The sequence below is a fragment of the Chondrus crispus genome, genomic scaffold (assembly GCF_000350225.1).
Source record: "Chondrus crispus Stackhouse genomic scaffold, scaffold_23, whole genome shotgun sequence".
Lineage (NCBI taxonomy): Eukaryota > Rhodophyta > Florideophyceae > Gigartinales > Gigartinaceae > Chondrus > Chondrus crispus.
In genome coordinates this window covers 232,192-257,194 of record NW_005179131.1, presented here as the reverse complement: position 1 = coordinate 257,194, position 25,003 = coordinate 232,192, and the positions used below count along the sequence as shown (strand labels likewise).

The 25,003-nt window shown below is 51.4% G+C and overlaps 11 protein-coding genes; 4 read left to right on the top strand and 7 right to left on the bottom strand.

Annotated features, from left to right (window-relative positions):
- The first annotated feature begins 1,236 nt into the window (after window positions 1-1,236).
- On the top strand, window positions 1,237-1,620 carry CHC_T00004384001 (hypothetical protein). The gene has a single exon (XM_005716211.1). The coding sequence runs from the start codon at window positions 1,237-1,239 to the stop codon at window positions 1,618-1,620; it is 384 nt and encodes a 127-aa protein (XP_005716268.1).
- Window positions 1,621-6,741: 5,121 nt separating this feature from the next.
- CHC_T00004383001 (hypothetical protein) lies at window positions 6,742-8,269 on the bottom strand. XM_005716210.1 is given in 2 exon segments: window positions 6,742-7,075; window positions 7,076-8,269. The coding sequence occupies 1 exon segment, from the start codon at window positions 8,267-8,269 to the stop codon at window positions 7,076-7,078; it is 1,194 nt and encodes a 397-aa protein (XP_005716267.1). The 3' UTR covers window positions 6,742-7,075.
- A 57-nt stretch (window positions 8,270-8,326) lies between these two features.
- CHC_T00004382001 (hypothetical protein) lies at window positions 8,327-8,524 on the top strand. Its single transcript, XM_005716209.1, has one exon. The coding sequence runs from the start codon at window positions 8,327-8,329 to the stop codon at window positions 8,522-8,524; it is 198 nt and encodes a 65-aa protein (XP_005716266.1).
- Window positions 8,525-8,554: 30 nt separating this feature from the next.
- On the bottom strand, window positions 8,555-9,352 carry CHC_T00004381001 (hypothetical protein). Its single transcript, XM_005716208.1, has one exon. The coding sequence runs from the start codon at window positions 9,350-9,352 to the stop codon at window positions 8,555-8,557; it is 798 nt and encodes a 265-aa protein (XP_005716265.1).
- A 1,597-nt stretch (window positions 9,353-10,949) lies between these two features.
- On the top strand, window positions 10,950-12,525 carry CHC_T00009466001 (ubiquitin-conjugating enzyme E2). XM_005716207.1 is given in 6 exon segments: window positions 10,950-11,213; window positions 11,214-11,259; window positions 11,491-11,593; window positions 11,698-11,795; window positions 11,903-12,159; window positions 12,160-12,525. 4 exon segments carry the CDS (start codon window positions 11,214-11,216, stop codon window positions 12,157-12,159), a joined length of 504 nt encoding a protein of 167 aa, XP_005716264.1. The 5' UTR covers window positions 10,950-11,213; the 3' UTR covers window positions 12,160-12,525.
- Window positions 12,526-12,572: 47 nt separating this feature from the next.
- On the bottom strand, window positions 12,573-13,343 carry CHC_T00004380001 (hypothetical protein). The gene has a single exon (XM_005716206.1). The coding sequence runs from the start codon at window positions 13,341-13,343 to the stop codon at window positions 12,573-12,575; it is 771 nt and encodes a 256-aa protein (XP_005716263.1).
- Window positions 13,344-13,761: 418 nt separating this feature from the next.
- On the bottom strand, window positions 13,762-15,286 carry CHC_T00004379001 (hypothetical protein). XM_005716205.1 is given in 6 exon segments: window positions 13,762-14,068; window positions 14,069-14,392; window positions 14,529-14,573; window positions 14,762-14,812; window positions 15,010-15,033; window positions 15,034-15,286. 4 exon segments carry the CDS (start codon window positions 15,031-15,033, stop codon window positions 14,069-14,071), a joined length of 444 nt encoding a protein of 147 aa, XP_005716262.1. The 5' UTR covers window positions 15,034-15,286; the 3' UTR covers window positions 13,762-14,068.
- Window positions 15,287-16,196: 910 nt separating this feature from the next.
- Window positions 16,197-19,649, top strand: CHC_T00004378001 (hypothetical protein). XM_005716204.1 is given in 2 exon segments: window positions 16,197-19,499; window positions 19,500-19,649. The coding sequence occupies 1 exon segment, from the start codon at window positions 16,197-16,199 to the stop codon at window positions 19,497-19,499; it is 3,303 nt and encodes a 1,100-aa protein (XP_005716261.1). The 3' UTR covers window positions 19,500-19,649.
- Window positions 19,650-19,862: 213 nt separating this feature from the next.
- On the bottom strand, window positions 19,863-21,876 carry CHC_T00004377001 (hypothetical protein). XM_005716203.1 is given in 2 exon segments: window positions 19,863-19,941; window positions 19,942-21,876. The coding sequence occupies 1 exon segment, from the start codon at window positions 21,874-21,876 to the stop codon at window positions 19,942-19,944; it is 1,935 nt and encodes a 644-aa protein (XP_005716260.1). The 3' UTR covers window positions 19,863-19,941.
- A 431-nt stretch (window positions 21,877-22,307) lies between these two features.
- On the bottom strand, window positions 22,308-23,692 carry CHC_T00009082001 (probable inositol 2-dehydrogenase). XM_005716202.1 is given in 2 exon segments: window positions 22,308-22,588; window positions 22,589-23,692. 1 exon segment carries the CDS (start codon window positions 23,690-23,692, stop codon window positions 22,589-22,591), a length of 1,104 nt encoding a protein of 367 aa, XP_005716259.1. The 3' UTR covers window positions 22,308-22,588.
- A 122-nt stretch (window positions 23,693-23,814) lies between these two features.
- Window positions 23,815-24,847, bottom strand: CHC_T00009424001 (putative vesicle transport protein). XM_005716201.1 is given in 4 exon segments: window positions 23,815-24,006; window positions 24,007-24,597; window positions 24,680-24,769; window positions 24,770-24,847. 2 exon segments carry the CDS (start codon window positions 24,767-24,769, stop codon window positions 24,007-24,009), a joined length of 681 nt encoding a protein of 226 aa, XP_005716258.1. The 5' UTR covers window positions 24,770-24,847; the 3' UTR covers window positions 23,815-24,006.
- Window positions 24,848-25,003: the final 156 nt, after the last annotated feature.

Sequence of the window (25,003 nt, the reverse complement as noted above, 5' to 3'; positions counted from 1 at the left end):
ATCAGTTGAGGTGGCGGATAAAGGTTGGTTCTTCGATCGTGCTGTGGTAAACTTTAAGGTGCGGTGCGGGCGGGGCGCAGGGAGTTGTGGGGGGGGGGGCGGTGTTTCTCGTTGGCAGCAAAAGGTGCGTGGGAGGCGGGCCGGGGCGCGGGATTTCATTTGGCGGCGGAGGCGCAACGAGCACAGCCTCTTCGAGAGATGAGGTAGCCCTCGTACAAGCCCTGTGGCGGGGGAGCGGGCATGGTGCCGCGCCACTGGCGGAGGCATCGGGATGAGGAGGTATTTGCGGGCACGGCAGGTGGCTTGTTTGAAGATTAAAGAAGTGCTCACGTTGCGCGGTCGGTCCCTCGCTTGCACGGACATCGCCCCTTGTGAGAAGGGCCAATGAGGGGGAGGAAGTAGATTAAGGGAAATAATCTGCGGGCCACGAGGCTTGTCCTTGCAATCTCGGACGCGAGAGAACAGTCACTAGCTCGGATACAGCATTACTGTCCACTCTCTCGAGCCAGGCTGTAAGCTGTACATCGTGTAATGCGCTGAGGCTGTCTCCGTTGTTGCTTCGCCAGACGGTGCCAGTGGCGTGAAAAACGGCCACTTCCTGCATCGCATTTAGGTCCGGTCGGACAAATAGGCTGCGAGTGCTTGGGGCAAGTCGCACACCTGAGATAATATCTGCCATGCAACCCGAGAGGTCCATCCGCCTCGAGGTATTTGCTTGCCTCCAAGGTGCGTGCCGCTTGTGCTTGCGTCCGGATGGAAGCAAGTCTGCTTGAAGTGCACCAGTGAACAAAGGCGGCGGGGCGGCCCCAGTTAATCTCTAGTAAATCTGAATTTGTCTTTACGCTGACCATCTACTCTAGTACGTGATGAGACAAGGGCTTTCGCAGAGCACGAATACATCGCTCGCCGCCCGTCACCGCTTCAATTATATCAATTAGTACAACTTACAACTTTTGTCCGCATGCCGACTAAGGTCACTGTCTAGTACATCACAACCTGCTTTCACCTTCTCGGCAAAACCTCAACTGCACGACATCCCCTACACCAATATCGAAACATCCATAGTCGGTAACTCCCTTGCTAGTGCAATTGAAACCAACTCACACCGTCACCGCCTATTCCTACCCGCTCCTTCACCTACTCCGAAAAATCTCATCATCATGTTACACATTCCATCCGCTAGGAACGATGTCTGCCACGAGTCCGGGTCCTTCTTAACCGCCAGCTCCCTCGTAAATGCGATGTCTGCCGAGTAGCGTCGTGTTCCAATTTTTGGGCTCAGCTTCCGCCGCCTTGACGACGAAGAGCCAGCTTTGTGCGTGCGCTTCCCGGGCTCAGGACGTCCACTTCTGGCCGGAGAAGAGGACGACTCAACCCCTTGTCGCTTATCGAACAGATGCGCAGGGGGCACCTGCAACGGATTTCCAGCTTCGGGAAACATCGGCGGTCGCTTCTTCACTTTCTCATTTCTCTTCGGTGGTCGAGACAGTACGGAGGGCTTCTGCATCCTCGGCGGTGACGATGACGATGAGCGGGTGCGGCGCACCCCCCTGTGACCCGCCGGCGCCCTTGGTGGGCTCGTCGGATGTGGATGACCAAACATTGGAAGCATACCCTTGAGAAAGATGCCGATATCTGGAAGTTCCGCGGCTGTGTATTCGGAGAAGGAGAGGTCCCGTATGCGCGGAGAAAGGTTTGCAGGGCGATGGCGCAGCGGGCCCGTCGGGCGAATTGCGGGGAAGGACCGTGGCCGCTCGAGTAAGTCGTGGAGTTCGGTGGAAGGGGAGGAGCGGATGCGACGGTTATGAGGGTCAGCAAGGAAGAAATCTTGCGAGGAGAATGACTCGCCGGAGCAGGAGGAGTTGCAATGGAAGGAGTCGGGATCGGCGGGTAGGGGGGATTCGAGGACGGAGAAGGAAGGAAGTTGGCGGCTCCAGTCGCCGCGACGACGCGGGCGGCGGGCGCGGATCATCGGGGCGACGGAAGGGAAGGGGCTGACGACGGATTTCGGGCGATTGGGGGTCGGAAGGCGGCGGGGTTTGGGGCGGGTGGGCCGCGACGGGGGAGACGGTGAAGGCTTAAAGGGATGTGGGGGGGGTTTTTGAATAAGGCCTGGTAAACGGGGGTGCGAGTTGGCGTAGGGGAGGGGGGTGATGGATGAAAAAAATAAAAAAAGTGGGCCGTGGCACTGTTTTGTCTGAGCGATGGAAGGGGATTGCGAATAATGAAGGCAACGGGGAATTAAAGCGAAAAGTACACTGGCGGGTGGAATTAAGGCGGCGACGCTGTGTGTTGATCGGCCGGCATGGACCGTAGGACCCGGCGCGTAGGTTAAATGAGGGAGTGCACCGCATTTCACAGCCTCCGGCACGCGCCACACAGCTGCTGAATGCAGTGAGCCGGGAATGGGGCGCTAGATCGCCGGACCACCAACCGGCGGGACCGGGCTTGAGCCTGTCCCCAACACCCAGAAGGTGGTGGAACAAGACGCCAAGCGGAGAAAGTGCCGGCGGAATATTCAAAATATATATTGTTGGCGGCGCATTACGAAACGAGTATCATACTAGACGAGGACCGCTGCCTTGCCTCCCCGGCCCCGAATCGGGGCAGGAGGCAGGGCAAATGGTTTTCCGTGATGCACGCAGAGTGGTGGCGGGCTGTTCTAACTGCGGCTTGTTGCGTAACGGACCAGTGGCGGAGGTTGACAGTGGCGTCCAGCAGCGGACGAGGCGTTGCAGATATGCCACGATAATGCGTACGGAGCGTGTACAAGCGGTCCCAGTGCCCAACGCTGCCCCTTCTCCCCTCGCCGAAGACAAAAAAAGGCAGGTCGAAACGGCGCATCGGGGCCAATCAGCGGGCGTCCGGGATGTCGCAACCGGTCCACCACAATTCTTCCCCCATGACCCAAACGGAGCACCAACGCGTGCTCCGTGCACGCGGGGGTATAAAATATACCCTCATGCGTCGTGACCGGTTGCCCGATTGACCCGGCCAATGCCTGTCGCTGCGCCATTTTTGATTCACTGTAAAGCGCATGGGCTTCAAACTGGTGCCGTTGCCGCAGGGGCCAGGCGCGGGGGACCAACCTGGGCGCACCACATGAAACCCGCCATCGCCCCCTCGCACCGACGTTGCGTATGAGCACGGGTTGCGGTCGCAATCTCGCATTCGCGCATCCATCCGCGCATTCGCGAGGCAGGCCGCTGTTCTGTGCCGTACTGAGTTTGTTGAGGCAGTGAGTCCAATCAGTGACCGAACTGTAGCTCCACGCCCACAATCTGCACTCACTCTCGATGCTATGGTGATGGCGGGATCTTGGAGAAAAGACGGAAACAAACTCGAGCTATGCGCACGTATCTAGTCCAGCGGGGGAAGGCGTGCGACTGAAGGAGTGAGGAATGCAGTGTAGTTTGGTCAATAGCCCGCAGACGTTGCTTTTTTTGATGACTGTATGCGCTCTGTACTCCCGGCAGGAAGTCAAGTGTCTATCCAACCGGGGCTTGTTTCGCATATGAGGACAGCTCTTTTTTATGCAAAATATATACATTAAATTGAACATTTTAAACGCTATCTTGGACACTATTTCCTAAAAGTGCTTGTTTTCTGCAATAGCATGTTGAAGAACCCCCGGATAACAGCTTTGAAGATGCCGAAAGATTCAGAATGTAAAGCAGATTGAGTACCAAGTTGCCTCTTTAACTGACTTTTTTGGTTTCAAAGTTGTTCTGCATGCGGTTTTACGGTGGTTTAAAAAAGCTTCATTTCTAGACATATTGTGTCTAAAAACGAAAAGGAAGAACACGCAGTTCTTACAAAGTTCTTTCCGGTCCCAAGGCAGAAGTCAAGTGTGGTGGCGGGTGTATCTTTTTTCTTCTTGTCGAGAAAGCGCACGTCAAGAAAAAAATATGTCGAATAACTAATATGAGAACAATGGTCCGATAGACACTAACAGTCCGTTAACTATTTTGGCAAACATAAACTATTTTGGCAACGCCTGCTTCCCCTTTTTGCCGCACTTTTCCGAAACCGAGTCACCCAGATCCGCCCCCGCCACTTGCTAACCTTGGTAGCTCTGTGACTGATTACAACCTGCGCGCCTTTTCTGTTTTTACCGCCATTCGAAAGCCCATTACTTTCGCTTGTCCGCCAAAAATCCAGGCTGTGCCATGCCATTACAACGTAATATGCTTTCCATATCGATCGATAGCCGCCCATCATCGCCATCCCGGAAAAGTGCGGCAAAAAAGGGAAGCAGTGCGTTGCCAAAATAGTTTATGTTTGCCAAAATAGTTAACGGACTGTTAGAATAAAGAGGTTTTTTCGGGCCACGGCCATTATTTGAGGTTGCCAAATTAGTTTCCATGCGATTCAGACTTGTAAAAGGGGTTCATTTAAGTGACTTCATTCCCTTGAATGAACACATGATGTGATTTCGTTACCATTGTAAAGCTATACAGTATGCGCGCTTTATGTGTTCATTGAGCTTTAAAAAGTCAAAATAGGTGAAGGACTTGGTAAGGTACTGCCTTTTCACCAGGCATGCCTAGAAAAAAAACGGTCACTTGCGACATTTTATCATGAACTGTTACCAACCGATGGCTAGCACTATTCATCGCATGCTTGTCAATGTGTTGCGTTTACCACTGGCAATATTACTGTGCAGGGTCCTTTTGTCTTCCCTGCAAGCTACACGTACGGCACGGCCGTTTCCGTACAAAGCGTTGCGGAGGCGGCGCTTGTGCCAGGGACGCACACAGCCATACACACTTATCATACCTGCGAATCCTTTTCGGCACGGAGAGCGAGAATTTCAGCGGGGGCGATGCATGAAGGGATTCTACACGTAGGTAAGCGACTTCTTTGGGACGGTGGAAAGAATTCACCCTCTCCAGATTCGCAGCGGAATGGATTATCCATTGGACAACCAAGTCCGTCCACGTCCATCCAACATCCATCCACGCCCCAAAATATCTCCACAAGGGCATTCCTCTGGGCCAATAGCGATGCACGCGGATCATCATATCCCAACGGCTATTTTTAACTCCAAGTCTAAATTGCTTTTTAGGACGCTCCGTTGCATGCGCTCGCGGGCCCTCTGCGCGGGAAAATTCTAACAGAAAACTCGCATTCCCAAACATTCATCCGCCCCCGACCCGACCCACTCTCCGGACCAATGGCACTCCCCGGCGACCCGCCGGTTTGGAACAGGATGGAACGGCCACACTTCCAGCATCGCTTCACAAATACTTCACCGCAAGCATGCATGCCCTGGTTCTTTTTCCCCACCCTCCCGCATTCCCAGACCTCCACGTTCCCGACTCCGACGCATGGGCTAACGGTACACCAATATTGAGGCTTCCATCTCCACCAAACTTAACCCCACCCCCTCGCCCGGCATTCAGTTGACGATATCTGGCTCGACGCTCCCTTACCTCTTGTCCGCAACGCAATCCATGTTTCTTCCGCTACCCTTCGCCTTCGCTCGCCTTAACTCGCCTTAGCTCGCCTCTGCGCATTTTAACTAAAACAATTTTAAACCCACACTTCCATCTCTCCTCCGTCGCTCCCGTAGCTGGGTCCCATCGCATATTCGTTTCCGAAATTCGCGCACTTCCCCACCTCTAGTTTTTTACGTGGTACTCTCTCAGCCCGCCGCATCTTCTGACAACAACTTTCCCCTTCGCCATGTTCAACTTTATGACCCCCCTCCTGCATGCATACAGTGCTGTGATTGTTTTTCACGCACCCGTGCAAGACTCGTTCCACACACGTCGCTTTGTACCGGTTCCCAATTTTTCTTGTACGGTACCAACCCAACACCAATCAGCAAGCGATGCGCCCCGCTCGTCGTACCGCCGTAAAGGACACCCTTATCCTTTTTTTAACTTTGGAGGCGGCAATGCTACTACTGTATGAGAAAGGTTGTTCCACTGCAGCCATTACGGTATTACCTCAGCACCCTCAGCGCCTCTCCACAGAGCCCTGTTTTGCAGCGTGGTGCCTTGTACAATGTCCACACCCATACATCAACGCGTTCACTTCTCTTCGCTGCCGCCCAAACTCTGCATTGCTCCTGCGCGCCCCTGCTCCTTCTCGCGGCAGAAGTTACAGGTTAAACAAAGACGCGCGTGTTTCTGCGGTCCGGATTCTGCAATCCCTCACTGAACCACGATTCGTTCAAAGCGTCGCGCACCTACCCTTCGAAGGGTAGGGTAGAGTTTATGTCCTTGCCCTACGACGAGCTTTTCCCGCGTCTGTCTACCCTTCGAAGGGTAGGGTAAAGTTTATGTCCTTGCCCTACGACGAGCTTTTCCCGCGTCTGGCGCTGCCTGCATCATCTCTCTCTGGCACGTCTCGTGACCGTGCCGTCGCCTCTCTTATCATTTACTTCGCGGATGTGCACTCGTATATGTGTAGTGTACAGTACTACAGTACTTTGACTGGGGCTCAATCCTGCGCCCCACGGCCCCAATCCTTTCAGCGCTCGCGATATGCAAGTGAATCACCATGCATCTCAGAATGAATCAGGACGAATCTCAGGATCAATCAGGGCGCATCTCGTGCAGTAAATGCACAGAGTGTAGCACTCTACAGTACCCAAGGGTACTGCACAAGGAAACGCTAACTGATTTCATGCGAGGAGAGACTGATAAGATGAAGTGAATCTGTCAGAGAAGACTGTTCGGGTCTTCTATTTTCTCACCCTCTGGTAAGTGGCACAAGGTCATTATCGGAGCATTTTCCTCTATTGTACAACGATCGATGGCACGTGCCTGCGATGTCGGGCTGGCTTTAAGTCAGAGGTCTTCATTCGCTACTGTGTGAGGGAAGGGGGAAAGTATTGACATGCTAGCTCGTGTCACAATCATGCACCGTTCTTCGCCGGACAAACAAGTGCACTTTTATAACACATCACCACATGGATGCCGTCCAATTGTCCAAAACCGACCACGTATGTGGTCCATTCGACGCCCAGGGTATATCCAGGGGGTCCATCCTCCTTTTTCCTCCTCCTCTTCCCGCAGAGCGCTCCATTGCGTGGCGCACCAAACGTGCGCTGATACCAGCAGAGCTACTCGGATGCTTTCAGCTTTGCACCGCTCTCTCCCTCCAATGCACCTTCCGATGCTCTTGCTGTCTTGTCCTTATCTTCATTGACGACCCCGTATTCGAACTGCATCTCGTTCAGAACTCGAGTCAGATCACCCCGCGATATGTTCCCATCTTCATCCCCATCGAGACGCTTCAACGTCTCTGCTACCACCTCATCATCCCGATCTCCGGCAATTACAGCCATCGCGTTAGTGCACTCTTCAAGCGACATCAATCCGTCATTGTCCTTGTCTAATAATTTCATCCGCAGCCCCACCTTCGCATCCACGCGCTCTACTTCCCGCTCAAGCTTGGTCACCATCCTTCTAAACCGCTTCAAATCTGATCCCTCAGTACCTTCCGTTTCTTTGACAAACTGTTCAGCCTCAGCGAGTTCAAGCTTGAGATTCCGCAGTTCCTCTCTTTCTTGTTCTACCGCTGAATCTGAGGATAGCTCCCCAAGAGAGAGTAACAGTTTTCGGATAACGTCCTGTTCTCGTGCCTCCTGCTCTTCGTCTTTTTCTTCTGCCTCTGGTGCTGCAACCGATTCAATTTCTGCTTCCCCAATCTTCGTCACCTCTGACCGACCTGGAACAACTTGTTCCTTTGCTCCAAATATAGCTTCGGCCACTCGCTCTTCATGGCGTTTGACTTTCTCTGCAACCGTCTTGTCAGAAATACTCTCATCTGCCACGCCTTCGGGTGAACCGTTTGCAAGACTTTCCGTCTCCAGACGTTCCGCTTCTTCCTCATCTTCTTTCTTCTTTCTCTTTTCTTCGTCGTCCTTTTCTTTCCTTGCTTCCCGGTCAGATTCAATTTCAATTAGCTTGGCCTGTCTGAGAGTTTCCTCGAGTCGCTCCGCGTTGCTGCCTTCGCTCACGTCCGCCGCCTGCTTAACATCCATAATGATATCGTCTGGTAAAGAACCCAGCGTCTCGACAAGACCTTCCGCCCCAGCGCTTTCGGTCGGATACGAGCCTGTGTACAAAAAGGCCCTTGACAGTATTAAGAGGGACCCCGGGATCTCCTTTTTCTGTGAAAGGTCCAACCATTCGGTTAGCTGGTGGCGCATGCGCACGCTAGACTCCCCCTCCCTGATACCTCGATCGCGGCATGCCTTTGCGATTTCGTCATCCGTGAGCGAAGCCGGACCTCCCTCCCACATGATTTGCATATCATCCCTTTTGATCCCATTTAGTCTCGATCTGAGCTTGAACCTCAAAAACAAGTCATGGCCATACGGAGAAATACCCATGTACTTGCACATAGCTACGAGTTGCGGCCGTACAGCACCATCAATAGTCAACTCATCATTGAAGAATTTAGCGAACCTGGCAACCTCAGCACCATCCACGACCTTGCCAGTCCTGATAGCCTCAAGAAAACCAGCGAGATCTTCAGCGTTCTTTTTAAGTTCCTGTGCACATAGAGTTTGTACAAAAGACAATGTAGAAAGAAGTTAGAACGATCCGCTGTCGAAACGTGTTAGGGACTGCATCCTCAGTCGTCTCATTGGCACGGCCGCATCGAAACTTACAGAACTTGCGTCGGATCCTTTCACTGTTTTGGCCTTCTCCTCCACAACATCTCGTAAGTACTTTGCCAATTCGAGACGAGCTTTAAGTCTTCGCTTCATATCTTCATCAGATTTCATTTGATCTTGAAATTGCGATGGGAGCATGTTCGGGAAGAGTCGCAACGCAAATGGCAACGCAAACTCCGCTAGTGGGATGACGAGAAACAATGAGAATGGCACCAGTCGAGCTAGATCGACACCGGTCTTGACGATGAAATTACGTTCTCTTCTACTAATTTGCTTACCATGGGCAATCCTCTTCAAAACCCTTGAGCTTACTCGAACGTCAGCAGCAAGGAGCTTGGCACCCACCCATAAGTGTTTTGCCCAGTCGATAAGTGCCCATGTCATTTGGACCGAGTATTTCACAGCCTTTCGAGGAGATTTGAGAGCATCCCGCCAGGTGAGCTGGGCATCCTTCACCTTTTCCGCCGTTTGCGTGGTCCGATTAGATGTTTTCGGAGGTTGAGTGGAACTTGAAAAGAGTCGTTTTCGGATTGATCTTCGCTTCTCTACCCCCGAATTCAAGCGGCCTGTGACGTATTTTCGCTGAAAACGCCTTGAGTCGGAATGGCTGTGCGTCGTCGGACCCGTAGAATATCCTCTTCGAATGATACCCCCTCTGTACCCATCCTCATTTTGAGAGTCACTGGATGAGAGAAGGATGCTTTCAGGTGACATAACGTTCGGAATAGATCGCAATTGACATGTCTGAAGAACTTGACTATGAGTCAGCGATTGAGAGGAGAAATCTCTCGCAGCAGCAGAGCCGTAGAGTCTGTGGTCGTGCAGTAGACTGTACAAAAGGCGGTTAAAAATTGCTGGAGCAACCAAAGAAGGAGTTGCTGATGCAGTTGGCGGCAGAGACAAAGTCCTCACTCCAACAACTCGCGTTGCTCGCACAGCGCGAAGCAGGTGAGAAGGTAACATGACCGTTGACTGAGCGCCGAGTTGATAATCGAACAGACCAAGGATGTACGTTTCTTCCAAAGAAGCTCACGAGTAATGCGGTTGCTGTTTCTCTGTCAAGGGAGTAATAAATCCATGTCCAAAAGCTTCAACCGTATGCAGCTGATCGGATACCGCGAAGCGAATTCGGAGGAAATCGATGCTGGAGATGTAATGATTGGCAGATGTGGTGTGGAGGTGATGCTGTCGCCACACACGAAATGCACCATGTACACGTGGACAGCATCGGATCTAAAATCCAATTGTCGCTGTGACATGACCACCCACCAGGGCTCTGTATTTTCCCCGAAGTGCTGGCCGATTTTTAGCAGTCCATGTGCTTCAAAGCCTGTGCATTGTCTCACAGAAAACAAAAACTAGCTGCCCATCTTAGCCGAGAGGGGAAGAGATTTCTTTGTTGTTTTTTTGTTGTTTTTCACAGACCGAAAGAAAGAACAAGAACGTAAATCACTTGTCCGACTTTTCATTCCGCGTATGTTCCTGAAGGCAACTGTTGTTGGCCACTCTCTGTTAGAGTGTTGGATGTGAGAAGACCCTTCTGCTAAGAAATGCGCCTTCAAAATCGCTCAAAGAAAACTTAGCATCCACGGATGCTGTCACCGGAGAGTGAAAGCCTTCCCTGCGCTGACTACTACTAGAATCTATATTCCAACGAAACATTTCCAAGGAGAACATTGCACCATTTCTAGAACATCTTCGACTAAAGAACAGTCTTTCCCCAAAAGGAAAGCCATGTAGGCTCGCTTGGAATCTTTTATGAACGCTCGTGACATGTATGCCAGTCTGAAGCCTGATTTCGGGAATGAATAACTGTTTTGCTGTCCACGCGACACGAGGAGACAGAGGGATGTAATCTTCAGGCGGTGGAACAAAAAGTAGCAATGGCGTTTAGCCGGAGCATACTGTAGTTGCATTTCCATGAAGGAATGGGAATGAAAAAGGCAGAATTCCCCGTGGACTGCCAGCACGTATCTGTTGATTCATAATCTTTTTGCAGTGTTTTTGGGGAGATACCGTACATCCTCAAGTCGCCATGGAAGCACTCCAATTCAATAGCAGAATTCACTAAAATTGCATTTTCCGTTGCATCATTCCAAAGACTCACCCAAAACAGGTTGCGGCTGGCTTCCTATTTCAATTCTCCAAAATAATACTATCTTCCCGCCGACCTCAATGTCACACCCATAACAATGAATATTCCCAAATATTTTAAAATATTTTCACTTTTCGTCGATCTACTGGGGGGTCAATGTCCTGTTCGGCCTTTTCGCCAAGGAACTGGGCAGCAGATAAGCGCCCCCTTGCCCACCACCACTCCACAACTACCCCCACAGGCCGCGAGGGAGAACAGATATACACGCACCTTTCGAAGCTTTCTGCAAGCCCAACCCTTTTTACACAACTCTTCTCACTCATCTTTGCTCAACTACCCGGCAGAGTGCAACTTGCCGTGCCTGTCGTTTCGCCTCGTCGTTTGCGGCCTTTCAACCTTCTCTTGGCCGTATCCGTACTTGTCAACAACTGTTAACCCCTGCCTTTTCGCTTTTAGCCTGAAAAGGAAGCAAGCACCAATATGTCGAACAACCAAGCAGCCATTCTGCTAATGCGACAGCTCAAAGGTGAGTTTACCGTGCTTCCACGGATTTGTCTGACCGTTGTTTCCTTTTACGCCATGTATCCATGGGGACGTTATTACGACGGTGACGAAAACCGTGTCGAACAGAGCAGTCTCACCCATAACTCAGGAAGCTGACCGTGCGCTTTTCTCCTGCTATTTTTTCTGCATCCCGTGTTTCTCCGGCTATGAACCACAACTTTCATGGCATCATCACTCATTGACAATTTCGCAGAGCTCAACAAGAATACGGACTCAGGTTTCTCGGCGGGTCTTGTCGATGATTCGAATCCATTCGAGTGGCAAGTCATTCTCACTGGGCCACCCGATACCTGGTAGTACGTCATGCGCATTTCAATTCTTGTGAACTAGACTCGCACAGGAGCGAATAATATTTCTAACTCGTGCTCTGTGAATGTGAACAACGTTTGCCCCGTATCAGTGATGGGGGGCTCTTCAAAGCCAAACTCTCTTTTCCACCGGACTATCCTTACATGCCACCGACAATGCGTTTCACATCCGATATGTGGCATCCTAACAGTAAGTACTGCTCTTCGATGTTTCGAAAGCTGCATGTGCGTCAGTGAAAATCCAGTTCTCTAACCTTCGACGTCTCATTTTTATGTTGCCATTGCCTACTCCGTCAGTCTATAAGGACGGGAAAGTCTGTATCTCTATCCTGCATGCACCAGGTTCAGACCCCAACCAGTATGAAAACGCTTCGGAACGGTGGCTACCAGTTCACACTGTCGAGTCAATTCTAGTCTCGGTCATATCCATGCTTTCCTGCCCCAACGACGAGAGCGCTGCTAATCTTGACGCGGCGAAGGAATGGAGAGAGACCCCAGACGTCTTCAAGAAGAAAGTGCGTGACACTGTTAGGCGTGCCCAGGAAGACTGGTAGAAGGAAGTAGGACTCTGTCATTGAGATGGTGAATGAACATCGACAATAATGGATTGCCAAAGTTAATACAGCAGCTCGTGTGTCGTGATAACACCCTATTCTGCGAATGACATGGCGAAACCTGCGGGAACGGTGCCATATGCTTTGGAACTCGACAAAGTATTCTTCGGTGTGCGAACCGATCTCGGGGTTCTTGGATGCGAATGGACCCCTTTGTATTCTTGGTGACACTTATCGTAAATAGAGATATTCTAAGGTTCTCTCCTTAACTTGTCGTACACGAATGCTTTGATTAGATTAAAACGTGCGTACAAATCAATGACCAATGTCGACTTCTGCAGATCCAATTGATGCAGTTTTCATCAATCAATCGTAGACAGAGGGCGAAAGGGGTTAGATGTATTGCTCCTTTATTACTGCTGTGACTTACGCAGCTTTGTTTTCAACTTCGCGACTAATTTAGTTGCCACGTTTAACGTCCCAGACAGTTGTTTTCTACAAATTGCGCATGTTGAGTCTTTTGACAACCGGTCTAGTGCACACTGTTCGCAGAAGTAGTGGTGACATATCGTCACGACTGGGTTCTTGAAGTCACCTCGGCAGATATAACATGCGAAGGGGAGCCCATCTTCATCGAGATCTTTTTGCGACTCGTTTCCTTGGGACTCCTCGTCCGGGTTTTCACCCCGTATCACCTTTTCCCTCCTGAGCTTCTCTTTTTCTGCCCAGTCTCGCTCCAACTGCCACCCAGCCTTGTAGTCACTACGATCATGCAAGAACTTGCAGGAGTCACCGAAACCGCAATACCCCGTCTCTTTATAGTCCTTACATATATCTGCCTGATAATCAACGCGTACAGAGGTACGAATGTGAGCGGGTGCCTGCATAGGCCCAAAAGGCTTTTTCCTCTTGTTGTGAGGGTTAGCCTCTCCACCGATGTCTTCCCTCACAGCAGTTGCAATTGCGCTGGGCTCTGATAGTTTTCCATTCGCTGAAAAGTGTGGTCTTTCCCATTCTTTTCTTTTCCTTTTCCCAATTCTGTCCTTTGCAACAAGTTCCAGACCCTGCTTGCCTGTTGCGTCATCGTTCTCTTCAGTACTGACTCTGACTCTCCTGCGCGATGAAGTTCGTGAGCGCTTCTTCAAAATTACCGCGCTTCGCTTTTCGTTTCCCTCCCCCGTCATCGTTTGGTAGAATAAAAAGCTGTTGGTGATTACTCTGGTCAAAGCCAGAAGTCAAAGAGCACACGTTTGATGAGGAAGAAGGGTGAACTCGATATGCACCTGCCATTGGTCTATTACTGTAGACTGTTTCGCAAAAAATGGTATTTTTCTGAAGTGTGAGATCTGTGCACTGCTTTTGAAAGCACTTGAAATCAAGTAGGAGATTCTACCATCTACAGTATCGCCCTTCCCGAAGCAACTAGAAGACTCGTTCGACTTGCAACACCAAACATTCTCGCTGCCGAGCTACGTTTACAGTGCAGAACTTCCTTCAATCCGCCCGAGATGCCAGACGACATCCGTTGGGTTACGTCCATTGGCGCAGCGAGGAAGCAAGTCGTTGCAAATTTACAATTGCAAATCTACAATCGAGCGAAAGTTATCAAAACACATCGAATCTTATTTACTGATGCTAGTCAGGGATCCCGACGCGTCTCTCTTTTCTAGACGGGTGCGATACATGCCGTCCTCCACGCTCGGAGCGCGCAAACTCCACGAACCTCAATAGCTGTGAATAATCGGCGGGAAACTCGACGGCAAGCAGCCGGTTTACAAGAACCGTATTGCCGAGTCTGATAACGCAAACGAAGACTGCCATTAGACGGGATACAAGAGATACAACCCAGGATAGAGACAGGCAACCTTCGGACAGTTGCTACAGGGGGACAGTGTGAGACCGGTCGACATCACTGCGCATATTTCCTGGTCCACTCACGAGCCGTTTCCTCATATCGTTGACGGTTCGTTTTGTAAGTTTGAGCAATTTCCGGCACGAGAGGGTCGTCCGGGTTGGGGTCGGTAAGGAGTGAACAGATAGAAAGTAGGACCTTGGAGACCGTCAGGGCAGGGCTCCACTGGTCCCGAAGAATATCCAGACAAATGCTACCGTTTGAATTGATGTTGGGGTGGTAAATGCGAGTAGTGAAAGAGATTTTCGGCGGCTTGAATGGGTAGTCAGTCGGGAAATGAATAGTCAAGAAATAGACGCCACCAGAGTACGGAGAGTCCGGCTATAGATATTGAAAGAAGCAATGAGGGATAGAAAAACAAACAAGCAAATCAAGAGTTAGTAAACCAAGTTAAAACGCAAGAGGCAAGAGGCTGACAAGGAGACACTGGCTCAAAAAACAGTTTCGCACTGCATACCGGACCCATGATAGTCGCCTGCCAGTGAAACAAGTCATCGCCAGCCTGGATGTTGCAAATAACGAAAGAAGTCAAGCAAAAGAGAGTTACAAAAGCAGCGTAAGTCAGCATAATAGTTAGGTTGATGAAAGCGGAGGCCACTCGAGAGTTGAAATTCATTGAGAAGCACGAAAACAGGCCATCCATTTCATGCACTGGTCTAAAGTCGGAACTGAATCGCGTCAACGACGTACCGGTCCCGCTGAGCAATTGGAAGGGGGATCCTTGCCAAGGTCTTGGAGCTCCTGAAATGGTTCGAAATAAAGGAAGAATCAAGCGAAACGCGAAGAGCGGGTGTCAGCAAGTGCAAATAGGATAGTCCATGTGCGTTCAAAATCCGAGAAATCCATGCGCACAGGTGGTAGGACTGCGGCGGGCGCGATATCACATCACCGGTCACTGCGGAAAGTGGGAGGCAGGGAAACAGAAGGGTGGGACGGACCTTATTGATACGCTTGAGGGCCATGAGAAAATTCGGGATGCTCGGGAAGCGAGCGCGAGAAGAAGATCTGGCTGTGACGTGTTTGTGGCCTTGTTCACGAAGGACGGTACGGAAGTGAGTGTTTTGGGGGAATGGATAGGATGAAGCGCGAGGTGGGGATAGCTGGGTGGGGAAGGGAAGCAAGAGGGGGTGGCAGTAAATGGGTAGGGAGGGAGAAAGGAGATTTTGTCGGGAGGGGACGGGGGTCTGGTGTTGCGTGGGGGGCCGAGTGTTGGCGGGAGGGGCCTGGTGACGAGCGTCAAGAGGGGGCGCGGCAGGGGAAAAGGGCCGTGGAGGCTGGGCAGAATGCGGGAAGAGTTGGCGGTATAGAACGCCGCTCGTGGAGCGAAACAGCTGCGTCGTGATGTGGGGCCGCGCCGTAGTTTTCGCACCCTCTGCTTACACCCTTGGGAAAGTTTCCATTTTTCAACAGTGCAGAGGGCCCACTTTCGTCTTTTCAAATAGCTTTGAAGAGCGTTTTTCATCCGCCGCCAACTTGGGCCTGTGAATAACAACAACAAGGCATTCCATACAGTACCTCCGACGCCGCATCTTGTTTCGTCTTCATTTTTCACCATCTGTTCGGTTTCCGCGGCTACTCCACTGCGGTTGCCGTTCGAGTTGGTCCTCTTTTTCCACAGATGTGGACCCACACGTTGTTGTGATTGGTTTACTTTTCATTTTCATGGGAAACATCACTGGATTTCATGGGAAACATCACTGGATTTTGACACTTCTCCATTCTCCGCGTATCAGGATGAAGCATCTTGGTCAACCTGTTTTTTTCAACAAAAACATTACTATACATAGTAAGGCTAAGGAAGGCTACTACTGTACACCAATAGAAGCGCTGCCACAGTTGGCTTGCCCCTCAAATCAAATCATGACGTATGTATCGTCTCGTACAGTATCGTGGAGTAGAGTAAAACTTTACAAGCGTACAGCTCGCGGTACAGCGCACTACCAATGATGCCCAACGTGTGCCACGTTTGGTCACAGACACGCGCCCCTTTTTGCCTCTGAGCACGCTTAGCCACATCGACGGTTTGTTCTCTCACAGTCAGTTCCGGCATTTCCTTTTAGGGCACACCTCACGAGCACAGAGGCCCTTTTTATACGTTTCCTACTCCTCCTTTAATCCCATCGTCATGTCCCATCCTGCCTTACCGCCAGGCTTCGTCAACCTCCCGGTTTATGCCGAAGGGCAGTCCATCCCCGGCCCTTCCGGCGCGAGCGTCCTCTCGTCCGACGGATTGCGCGCCTTTCACCACATCAATTCCGGCCTCCGTGTGGTCCTCTTCGCCGCCCCAGGTCCGCTGGTCTCCGCCACCATTGTCGTCGGCACGCAGCCGCTTTCCAATGCTGGCCATCCGCACACTCTCGAGCACATTATCTTCCTCGGTTCCCATAACTATCCGCAAAGAGGCTATCTTGACAACCTCGCATGCCGCTGCCTCGCACGGGGAACAAACGCCTGGACGGAGACAGAGTATACCGCATACACTGCAAAGACCGCAGGCTTTCAGGGATTTGCACATTTGCTTCCGGTTTATCTCGATCATATTTTGAGGCCAAAGATCAACGATGCAGCATTTGCTAGCGAGGTCTATCATGTACGTCCGGACGCCAAGGAGGCTGGCGTTGTGTTTTGCGAAATGCAGGCGAGGGAGAATACCGAATCTGATATCTCAGACCGTGCCGTCCGAGCTGCTTTGTTCGAAGGTACACCACTCGCCTTGGAATGTGGTGGCTTGTGTAGTGATATTCGCACTCTAACCAATGAAGATATAGTACAATTTCACCGCACCCAGTATTGCGGTGAAAATGTCACCGTCATCGTCGGAGGCAATGAAATAGACCCGAATGTTCTTCTTAACTCTGTCAAGCCCCTGCTGGACGAAATCTCTTCGGCTCCTGGTTATCAGAGAGGTCATCCGCAATGGAGAACCCCAATTGACCTCAAACCCCTCCCACCTGTGTCCAGGCGCATCATCCCTTTTCCGTGTCCGGATAATGATATGGGGACCGTTATACTAGCATGGCGTGGGCCAGGAATTAATGATCGCCTCACCGCGATAGCTATCGAGGTTTTGCTGTCGTTTTTGGATGCGTACGTGTGGTCTCCTTTGCAACAGGAATTTGTCGAAACAGAGGACCAATTGGCGAGCGAGATCGACTCTTCTATAGATGTATTTCTGGATGTCAGCGCAATTGTCATGTCCTTTTCCGGTGTGCAGCATGTGGAAGACGAAGATGACGACGACGAGGCCGTCGACGACCTGCAGGAAACAGACAACGCGAAGGACTGCGATACCGCGAGTGTGGAGTCAATTGATCAAGAAAAAGAGTCATTTTTAACATCTGGGAGGTTAGAAAGACAGGTGATGGCCTTTTTGTCCGATATCGTAAAGAAGGGGGAGCTTCCTGGAGGACTGTCTGCCATGCAAGCCGCCATTAAGAAGGAAGTCGAGGTCGAACTCACGGAGCTAGAGTCTGATTCACACAGTTCCATACCACATCGTTTGCTTGAGGAGGTCATATATGGGAGCCGTGACTCTCTGACAATTGGGGAGGAGAGCCGCGGTTTCCTCGCGCATTTCGCAGAACTAGAACAGAAGACGGAAGAATATTGGATTGAGTTGCTTTCGCGACTTTTGGTTGAAGCTCCGAGGGTTGAGGTTGTTATGGTGCCAGATACTTCGCTTGCTCAAAATAATGCTGACGACGAACGTACAAGTCAGGTAGAACGTGAGGCCAAGCTGCGAGGCGATGAGGTTTCGATACAAGGGCAGGATGGGAACTGTGCATCACCTCTTGAGTCGTGTAAATTCGCTGCAGACATATTTCCTCCCATTCCGAGCACCCTGACTATTTCTCGATGGCCATACATTGTAACCCGAGGAGGTGCAATGGATTATGGGTGTCAGTCTGTCACACTTGAGACGGATTTTGTTCACTGCAGCATCTTTCTCGACACCTCCAGGCTGAGTATAGCGCAAAGAACGTTCTTACCGGTCCTTTGTGAGCTATTACCAAGCTGTGACATTCTCCTTGAGGACGGGTCATATATAGCATATACCGATCATGCTCGGTCAGTCAGTGAGTTAACTGTTTCTACTGACGGCTCTGGAATTCATATGGGATACAGTAGCGAAATGGCTCACCAATGTACCATTCTTCACTTTGCGGCGATGCCGTCGTCGTTTGCAGACGCTGCTGAGGTCCTTTTCCAAACTTTCTTTTGCAGCGAAGTAACTGCCGAGCGCGTATCAGCCGTATCCCAAACCCTTCACGCCAATGCTGTTACTGATATACGTGATGGCGATGTGGTTCTTGGGGCAGCTGTTCCCATGATTCCTTTCTTGGAGGGTGGTGAAAGATGGAGCAGTCATCTCCCCAACTATACGCTGGCCAATATATTAGGCTCCTTCCCATTACTTTCATTCATGGCAGACGAGTTTACCAAAAAGAAACCGCGGAAACAGGTACAGAGAAAAATTGTACGCCAACTGCGCGACTGCTTGCATTCTTTGCAAGCCCTTCCTGGTTCTGACATTTTCATCCAAGTGACGGCTAGGGATCCAAAACCGGCTCATGAGGTGTTGTCTTCTCTTTGGAAGAAGCACAGAGGTTCTGATGGACGAGACGGCAGTGACCCCAAGCCGTCTGGAAATGGGCCTGCTGCGGGTGAACTTCCACTCTCACGCAGAATCTTTGGGCGCCTCAGCGACGTTTTCCCTGAGAGAAGCATCGCAAAGATTATTGGAATCACTGGTGTTGACAGCACTTCAATCGATATTCGCGTCGACTCTCCAGTATTCATTGGACATGCAGACTGGAGCGCGCTCACTGTATGTACAGAAATGTTGTGCAGGATGGAAGGTCCTCTGTGCACCGCAGTAAGAGGTACTGGACTTGCATATGGGGTACACATTGAGAACTCAAGCTGGCTTGGTCAACTTTCTGCATCTGTGTACGAGTCGTCAAATCCAGCGGCTGCATGGGATGCAGTCTGTGCCTGTTTAGACGCTTTCCGGCAGTCCCTGAACGAGACACATGACGATTCATGCTTGGTTGATTTGGAAACTGCGAAAGCTTCGTTGCTTTACAGTTTGAACAGCAAGAGATCAACGCCGGAGAGGATTGCCGATGGTGCGATTGCTCGCACGGCGCTGGGTGTGCCAGCGGGCCCAATGTCAGACAGAGCTCTAGAGGAGGCTATAGAACGAGTGTCGCTTGACGAAGTTGGAAGCGTTTTCGACAAGCATGTGGCGCGGTTGCGCCAGGAACGCAGTAGATTAGTTGTTGTCACGTGCGGGGCAGGAGTTTCAGAAGATATAGTGGCAGCGTTCAGTCACTGCAAGAACGCAATTCGTTTAGAAAACTGCCCAGTTGAATCTTTACATCCTCGTCAAGTTGTAGAAGTCGTACAGGCTCTCAAGGCAAAGTAAGAGGGGGGCAAACGAGAGCCCGTCGTGATCGCTTCCATGGAGAGTTAAAAGGTTTGATGGCCCACGTTTGTAGCGGGGTTCAAGTTGGACTAACTTCTGTCACTAACTATTGAGAGTGAACAGTAAACACAGAGAACGTTCACATGCAAACTGCAAGAAGACAAACTTGCGAAGATGGTTCTCCTTGCTTCGCGGGCATTTTCTACCTCCAAGCACCATATCACTGCTAGAGTACCTCATTCTGTACGAGTCCCAAGGACATCGCCAAATGCATTCACATCAAGCGAAGCCTGCACTCGAAAAATATGAGTCGGAAAACTCTGAAGCAATGCGATTCTGTGATGCATCGCGGGGCACAGAAACTGAATCCTCTGCGGACAGCACGAGGCAGCAAAGAGACTGGCTCAATTTATTCGCCTTTTCACTAGCATGGATCCAGATATTACTCTGGTGGCGCACGAAACGAGCGTAAAACCTTACGAGCCGAATCTTTTTCTCCACAAAGTAAGAAAACATACGCAGCTGTGAAGGCCGCCTGCTTTCGCACATGTTCAGGAGACTGCTTATTGAGTACTATATTTGCGGCATCACTCGCGGCACGTGACGCCCTGTTCAGGTCCCCACCGCTGACATGAGCTAGTGCCATATTTATACACGCAGCCTCCTTGAAATGGATGTCACTGGATGCCTTCATGCCTCGGAGGTGCCTCAGTCTATCAGCAGCCTCCTCAGACCGGCCAAGTTGGCATAGTGCTTCCGCTGCGTAGAGATGTCCAAGAATTGCTCGGTCGTTTTCTCCGTGGGGAAAAAGTTTTGCTAATTGCTCACAAGCGTCAAGTACAGAGTGAGGATCAAACGATAAGCCCGAGTACGCAAGCAGACATAGAGCTGCGCTGCGCAATGTCATGTCATCTACATTTGAAGCGGACTCAACGATGTCACCCTTTTCTTCCTTGTTTGCATCTGAAATAACAGAATAACGACGCCCTTTTTGGGGACTTGACGCCTGTGTGTCTTGTGTCCCCCTTTTCCGGTCCATAATGGCGATCGCAGCTCTCGCGCAAGTGCAAGCGTATTCCATACCCAGGCTCTCATCCTTCTCGTCTGTGCACATGACCATGCGACGGCCCCTCCCAACTCCCTCTACAGCTAGATACTGGCGCGCTTGATCGTTTTTTGCCTCCATTGCCACGCAGCACTCCGCCATTCGAATCCAAAGCATTGGTGACTCGGATGCCAGCGTGAAATCCCTTCGCGCTGCAATAGTGAGCAGCCCTAGTGCTCTCGCATAGTCTCCAAGTTTCATATACTGCAACGCCAAATTATAGCTGACGTGAGAGTCTTTGGCGGAGCTCAGAATGGACAAGTTCACTTCGGGCTGCTCGTTTGTGTCGCCCGCGCCATCCTTCGTTTCAGCCTCGAAAAGAGCAACAAAAGCCTTCCTCGCATGTTCAAAATAGCACGCCGCAAGCGCATGTCGGCCTAATTTGTGATGGAGAACTCCCAAACTGTTCAAAGCAAGGGGTCGAATCTTCTTCTTGATGTGCGGAGGGGACTGGTTTCCCACGCTTGCCAGAATTTTCAGTCCCTTCGACTCACTCTGCTCAACACGCGCCTTGACAAGCAAGGCCGCAGCTGTCGGCCTACTGTCGGTATCATCGGCTGCGAGTACGGCGCTTTTCGCTTCCTTCCTAATGTTCTTCGGTGAATCGCTATTCGCACTGAGTCGTGCGTTGTAGATATGCATGCAGAACTTTGCCTCTTCGTATGAAGCTGGTGATTCCAAAATGGCCTTTTCCCTGCCAGGCCAGTTCGGCGCGAGTTGTGGTATCTCAGACAGCTCTGTGTTTTCATCCCCCGATGAGCGAGTAAACGACGGAATAAGTCGCTCCGAGTACGCGGCAACAGCACTAGCTTCTTCCACATGACCTTGCCTCAGGTGCACATCAGCCAAGAGAAAGCACGTTTTCAGAGCAAGCCAGTCATCCAGCGCCTCGACATTCGAATACAAAAGTCCGCCAAGCACAGCAGCAGATGGGAGATAACCTTCAACATACGCTATTACAGCGACGTTATACAGTGCCACCGGTCCAACATTAGCGTAGAGGGGCTTTAGGATGCTCGGATCGGTGGCAACTTCTTTGAAGAAAGTAGTTTTTGAAAGCTTGGGGCCGTCCCCAGCACCGGAGAGATTTTGCGCCACGAATTCGACAAGAGCGTCTAACTGGGACTGATTTCGTTTTGAATAGAAACGGGAGACGAGGAGATTGTGTTGCACGCGTGGGTCGGACATGCCATCCAAGTGCAATTGGGTAACGGCAGCTTCTGCAGCCGGAAAGTCACCCGACAGGAATGCCGTGAGGGCGTCCGCCGTCATCTTACATGCGTATTGGCCTGTTCGATGAAGATAAGGGTAAAGATGGAAGCGAGACCGGACAGATCCACGGTGCTAAGACGCTAAAGATGATGAAGGGCAGAGTAGGTTTGTGAGTGAGTTAGAGGGGAGCAAATATGGTGAACAGTGGCCCCTCACTCTCACAGTTTTCCAAGGTACAGTAAACTTTACCCAAGGGTACACTACTGTACACAATCAAAAAATGGGAAGCAATGGGCAAAATTTCCATTCCATATTTCGACGGAAATGTGTATTTGGTGGAGATAGCGTTTGCAGAACCGTAGTTCTTCAATTCTCGCCACCGAATTTGATTCCTTCCGTTTGCGTTCCTGGAAGGCACTGTCCATGTTCACATGCAATGGAGGTAGTTGGGGTGAAACCACTTGACGAGGGTGGGCTTGGTCTGGTTCGTCTTCCAAAATATCCCTTCAAAAAAGCGGGAACGCGAAGTTTATTCATAAATGCGAAGCATCGTGCGCGAAGCAATCATCTCTCCTTCCTTTTGCACGTCACTGTTCCGTTATCCAGGCATAGCCATCACGGTCAACCTAATAATTGCCATCGGCAGAATTTGAAGATCAATACCAAATCCCTTGCCGACAAGTCTCTTCCTTTTATTTTTGTCACTTTCCTCCAATGGTTCCAAGCGCGGGATGGTGTAGGCCTACCAAATGACTAACCACGTAGAACGAAATCAGGCCTGTGCCGAGCTTTGCGAAGCGCCATCGACGATATCAACCTCTGACAGACGAACCGGGCGCCCCTCAGCGTATGACTTAGCAGCAGCCATGGCGGCGACGATTGGGGCACGTCCATCAGCGCCAGTGACTGAAGGCGCGGTTCCGTCACGGATCATTTCAACAAAAGCGGCCATGACGCCAGTGTAAGCGGCAGCATACCTATCCATGAAGAACGAGTACGGCAAAGCATTGGCGATGGAGCTGTCGGTGCTGAGCTCGACGGTGTGCGGGGCGCGGTTCTGGCTGGACAAAGCACCCTTGGAGCCGAAGACCTCGATTCGCTGATCGTATCCATAGGCGCAGCGACGAGAGTTTCCAATAGTTCCGAACGAGCCGTTGGACATCTTGAGGGTGACAAGCACCGTGTCGAGATCATTGGCCTCCTGGGCGGCTTCCTCGAAAGCCTTGCCTGTGACGAAGACTTCCTCGATTTCTCCGCCGGTGCAGAATCGGGCCTGATCGAAATCGTGGCTCATCATGTCCAAAAAGATGCCACCAGAGTTGGCGAGATACTCAGCCGGAGGCGGGGCGGGATCACGCGAGTTGATCTGGAACATGCGGACCTCGCCAATGGCGCCGGCCTGGACCTGCTCGCGGACCTGCTGGAAGTTGCCGTCGAAACGCCTCTGAAAGCCGATGAGCAGACGTGCATTAGTCTTTTCGACCACGTCGAGACACTTGTCGATGGTGGCAAGATCGTTGGAGATGGGTTTTTCGCACATGATAGCCTTGCCGGCTTCGGCAGACTTGATGATCTGCTCGGCGTGGAAGGGGGTGGGCGAGCCGATGACGATACCTTGGATGTTGTCGTCAGCAATCATGTCCTCCCAGTTTGGGGTCCAATTAGCGCCGAAATCGGCGGCGGCTTTCTTGCCGAACTTCTCGAACGGATCGGCAATGGTGACGACCTCGGCACCTTGCATGCCCGAAATGGCCTTGGCGTGGACTTGGCCAATGCGGCCGGCTCCGATGATGCCGACCTTGACGGTTTCGGGGGCGGTAGCGAGGCCGCGGCGCATGCCGAGGGAGGCGGCGCGGGCGAGCATGGAGGAGACCATCGATGTGGGGGGTTTGGAGACAAAAAGTTGATCAGAGACGGGGTGAAGAGAAGGAACAGGAAGGGTGCTACTGATATGATAGTGCCAATATAAAGATAGAGAGGGTGGGCGAGGCGGGAATGCAATGAAAAAGGGTTTACGGTGGAGAGCGGCTCTGAACCGCTCAGTTCGGTTGGATCACGTGGTGGAAATGAAGCGTGAGATTGTGCCCAACAATGCGTCGGCATACAGTACAACTACAGTACTGTACTTTGCACGATACTGGGTTCCTTACACCACCCGCCCTAACAACTTTACATAAACTTATCGCCCCTTCACCACAACTTTTTCATCACAAACCACATTATACAAACCACCACGACCACCACTCCCACAGGCGCATACTGCCGCACCACGCGCATGCGATTGGCGTGCTTCGCTTGTGCCGCGTACCGCTTCGATTCCTGCGCCAGCCGCGTAGACTTCTGCGCCACGTTGTCCAAACGCTCGCCTCTAGAAATCACCTCATTTATATTTCTCGTCATGATCGAGTGCACGTCCTTGAGTTCCGAATTAAGCTTTTGTAGATTACGCTGCGTCTTGGAGTCGTTATACACCTTTTTTGTCTTCTGGATAAATGTATCGAACCGAATGAACTCATACGGGCGGCTGGCGCCCGCAACCTGATTGCCATAGATTTGAAAAAATTCCTTGCGCAGCTCGTCCAGGTAATCAAACGCCAGCCGCTTGGGGTACGCCCGCTCCGTCAGCGTCAGGATGCACACGCCGCATGAGAGAACGTAGTGAAAGCAAAAATGAGGCCCCGATTCTACTGTCACGTACTCATCGCCCACACCGGCTTTTTCCGCGCCAGACGAGGCGAGAGAGCGTATTAACTTCTTCGCTTGACGCTCGTACGTTTCGAGCTGCAATACATGATGCAAAAGTTAGTCAATTGCGAGTGCGAGTGTGTGTTGATGGGCACCGGGTGCAGGCACGCAGACGTACCTCGCGAGCATAGGCGTCGTTCTCGTCGGCCATGGAGGCCGTTAGCGGAAGGCCATCCGAGAGCCGTGCCAGCAGGGTGACTTTCGGCATGCTGGAAACAACGGCCGGTTTGGCGAGAGGCGTGGATGAGGAAGGGGGCAAGCGCGAAGTGTAGCCAGACTGGTGGTGGGGCGGAGGGGAGGAGGCCTTTTGACATGAAGAGCGCATGACTGAGCAGCAACAACGGGACAGCGGCCATAACTGCGGGCGTAGGAATTATTGCGTCTGTAATGCTCCAGATGTCGCACGTGTCTGTAAATGGGTCATTCCTTTTCGGCCAGCGAG

Bases quoted from the DNA above. Each gene is read 5' to 3' on its own strand.
- CHC_T00009082001 (XM_005716202.1), bottom strand. From the start codon at position 23,692: ATGGTCTCCTCCATGCTCGCCCGCGCCGCCTCCCTCGGCATGCGCCGC.
- CHC_T00004381001 (XM_005716208.1), bottom strand. From the start codon at position 9,352: ATGTCACCTGAAAGCATCCTTCTCTCATCCAGTGACTCTCAAAATGAG.
- CHC_T00004378001 (XM_005716204.1), top strand. From the start codon at position 16,197: ATGTCCCATCCTGCCTTACCGCCAGGCTTCGTCAACCTCCCGGTTTAT.
- CHC_T00004380001 (XM_005716206.1), bottom strand. From the start codon at position 13,343: ATGACGGGGGAGGGAAACGAAAAGCGAAGCGCGGTAATTTTGAAGAAG.
- CHC_T00004384001 (XM_005716211.1), top strand. From the start codon at position 1,237: ATGCGATGTCTGCCGAGTAGCGTCGTGTTCCAATTTTTGGGCTCAGCT.
- CHC_T00009466001 (XM_005716207.1), top strand. From the start codon at position 11,214: ATGTCGAACAACCAAGCAGCCATTCTGCTAATGCGACAGCTCAAAG. The intron at 11,594-11,697 runs GTACGTCATGCG...GCCCCGTATCAG, and splicing joins GGGCCACCCGATACCTGGTA to TGATGGGGGGCTCTTCAAAG. The intron at 11,796-11,902 runs GTAAGTACTGCT...CTACTCCGTCAG, and splicing joins CGATATGTGGCATCCTAACA to TCTATAAGGACGGGAAAGTC.
- CHC_T00009424001 (XM_005716201.1), bottom strand. From the start codon at position 24,769: ATGCCGAAAGTCACCCTGCTGGCACGGCTCTCGGATGGCCTTCCGCTA. The intron at 24,598-24,679 runs GTACGTCTGCGT...CATGTATTGCAG, and splicing joins ACGACGCCTATGCTCGCGAG to CTCGAAACGTACGAGCGTCA.
- CHC_T00004377001 (XM_005716203.1), bottom strand. From the start codon at position 21,876: ATGACGGCGGACGCCCTCACGGCATTCCTGTCGGGTGACTTTCCGGCT.
- CHC_T00004379001 (XM_005716205.1), bottom strand. From the start codon at position 15,033: ATGGCCCTCAAGCGTATCAATAAG. The intron at 14,813-15,009 runs GTCCGTCCCACC...GAACCATTTCAG, and splicing joins CCCTCAAGCGTATCAATAAG to GAGCTCCAAGACCTTGGCAA. The intron at 14,574-14,761 runs GTACGTCGTTGA...TGCAACATCCAG, and splicing joins CCAATTGCTCAGCGGGACCG to GCTGGCGATGACTTGTTTCA.
- CHC_T00004383001 (XM_005716210.1), bottom strand. From the start codon at position 8,269: ATGCAAATCATGTGGGAGGGAGGTCCGGCTTCGCTCACGGATGACGAA.
- CHC_T00004382001 (XM_005716209.1), top strand. From the start codon at position 8,327: ATGGCCATACGGAGAAATACCCATGTACTTGCACATAGCTACGAGTTG.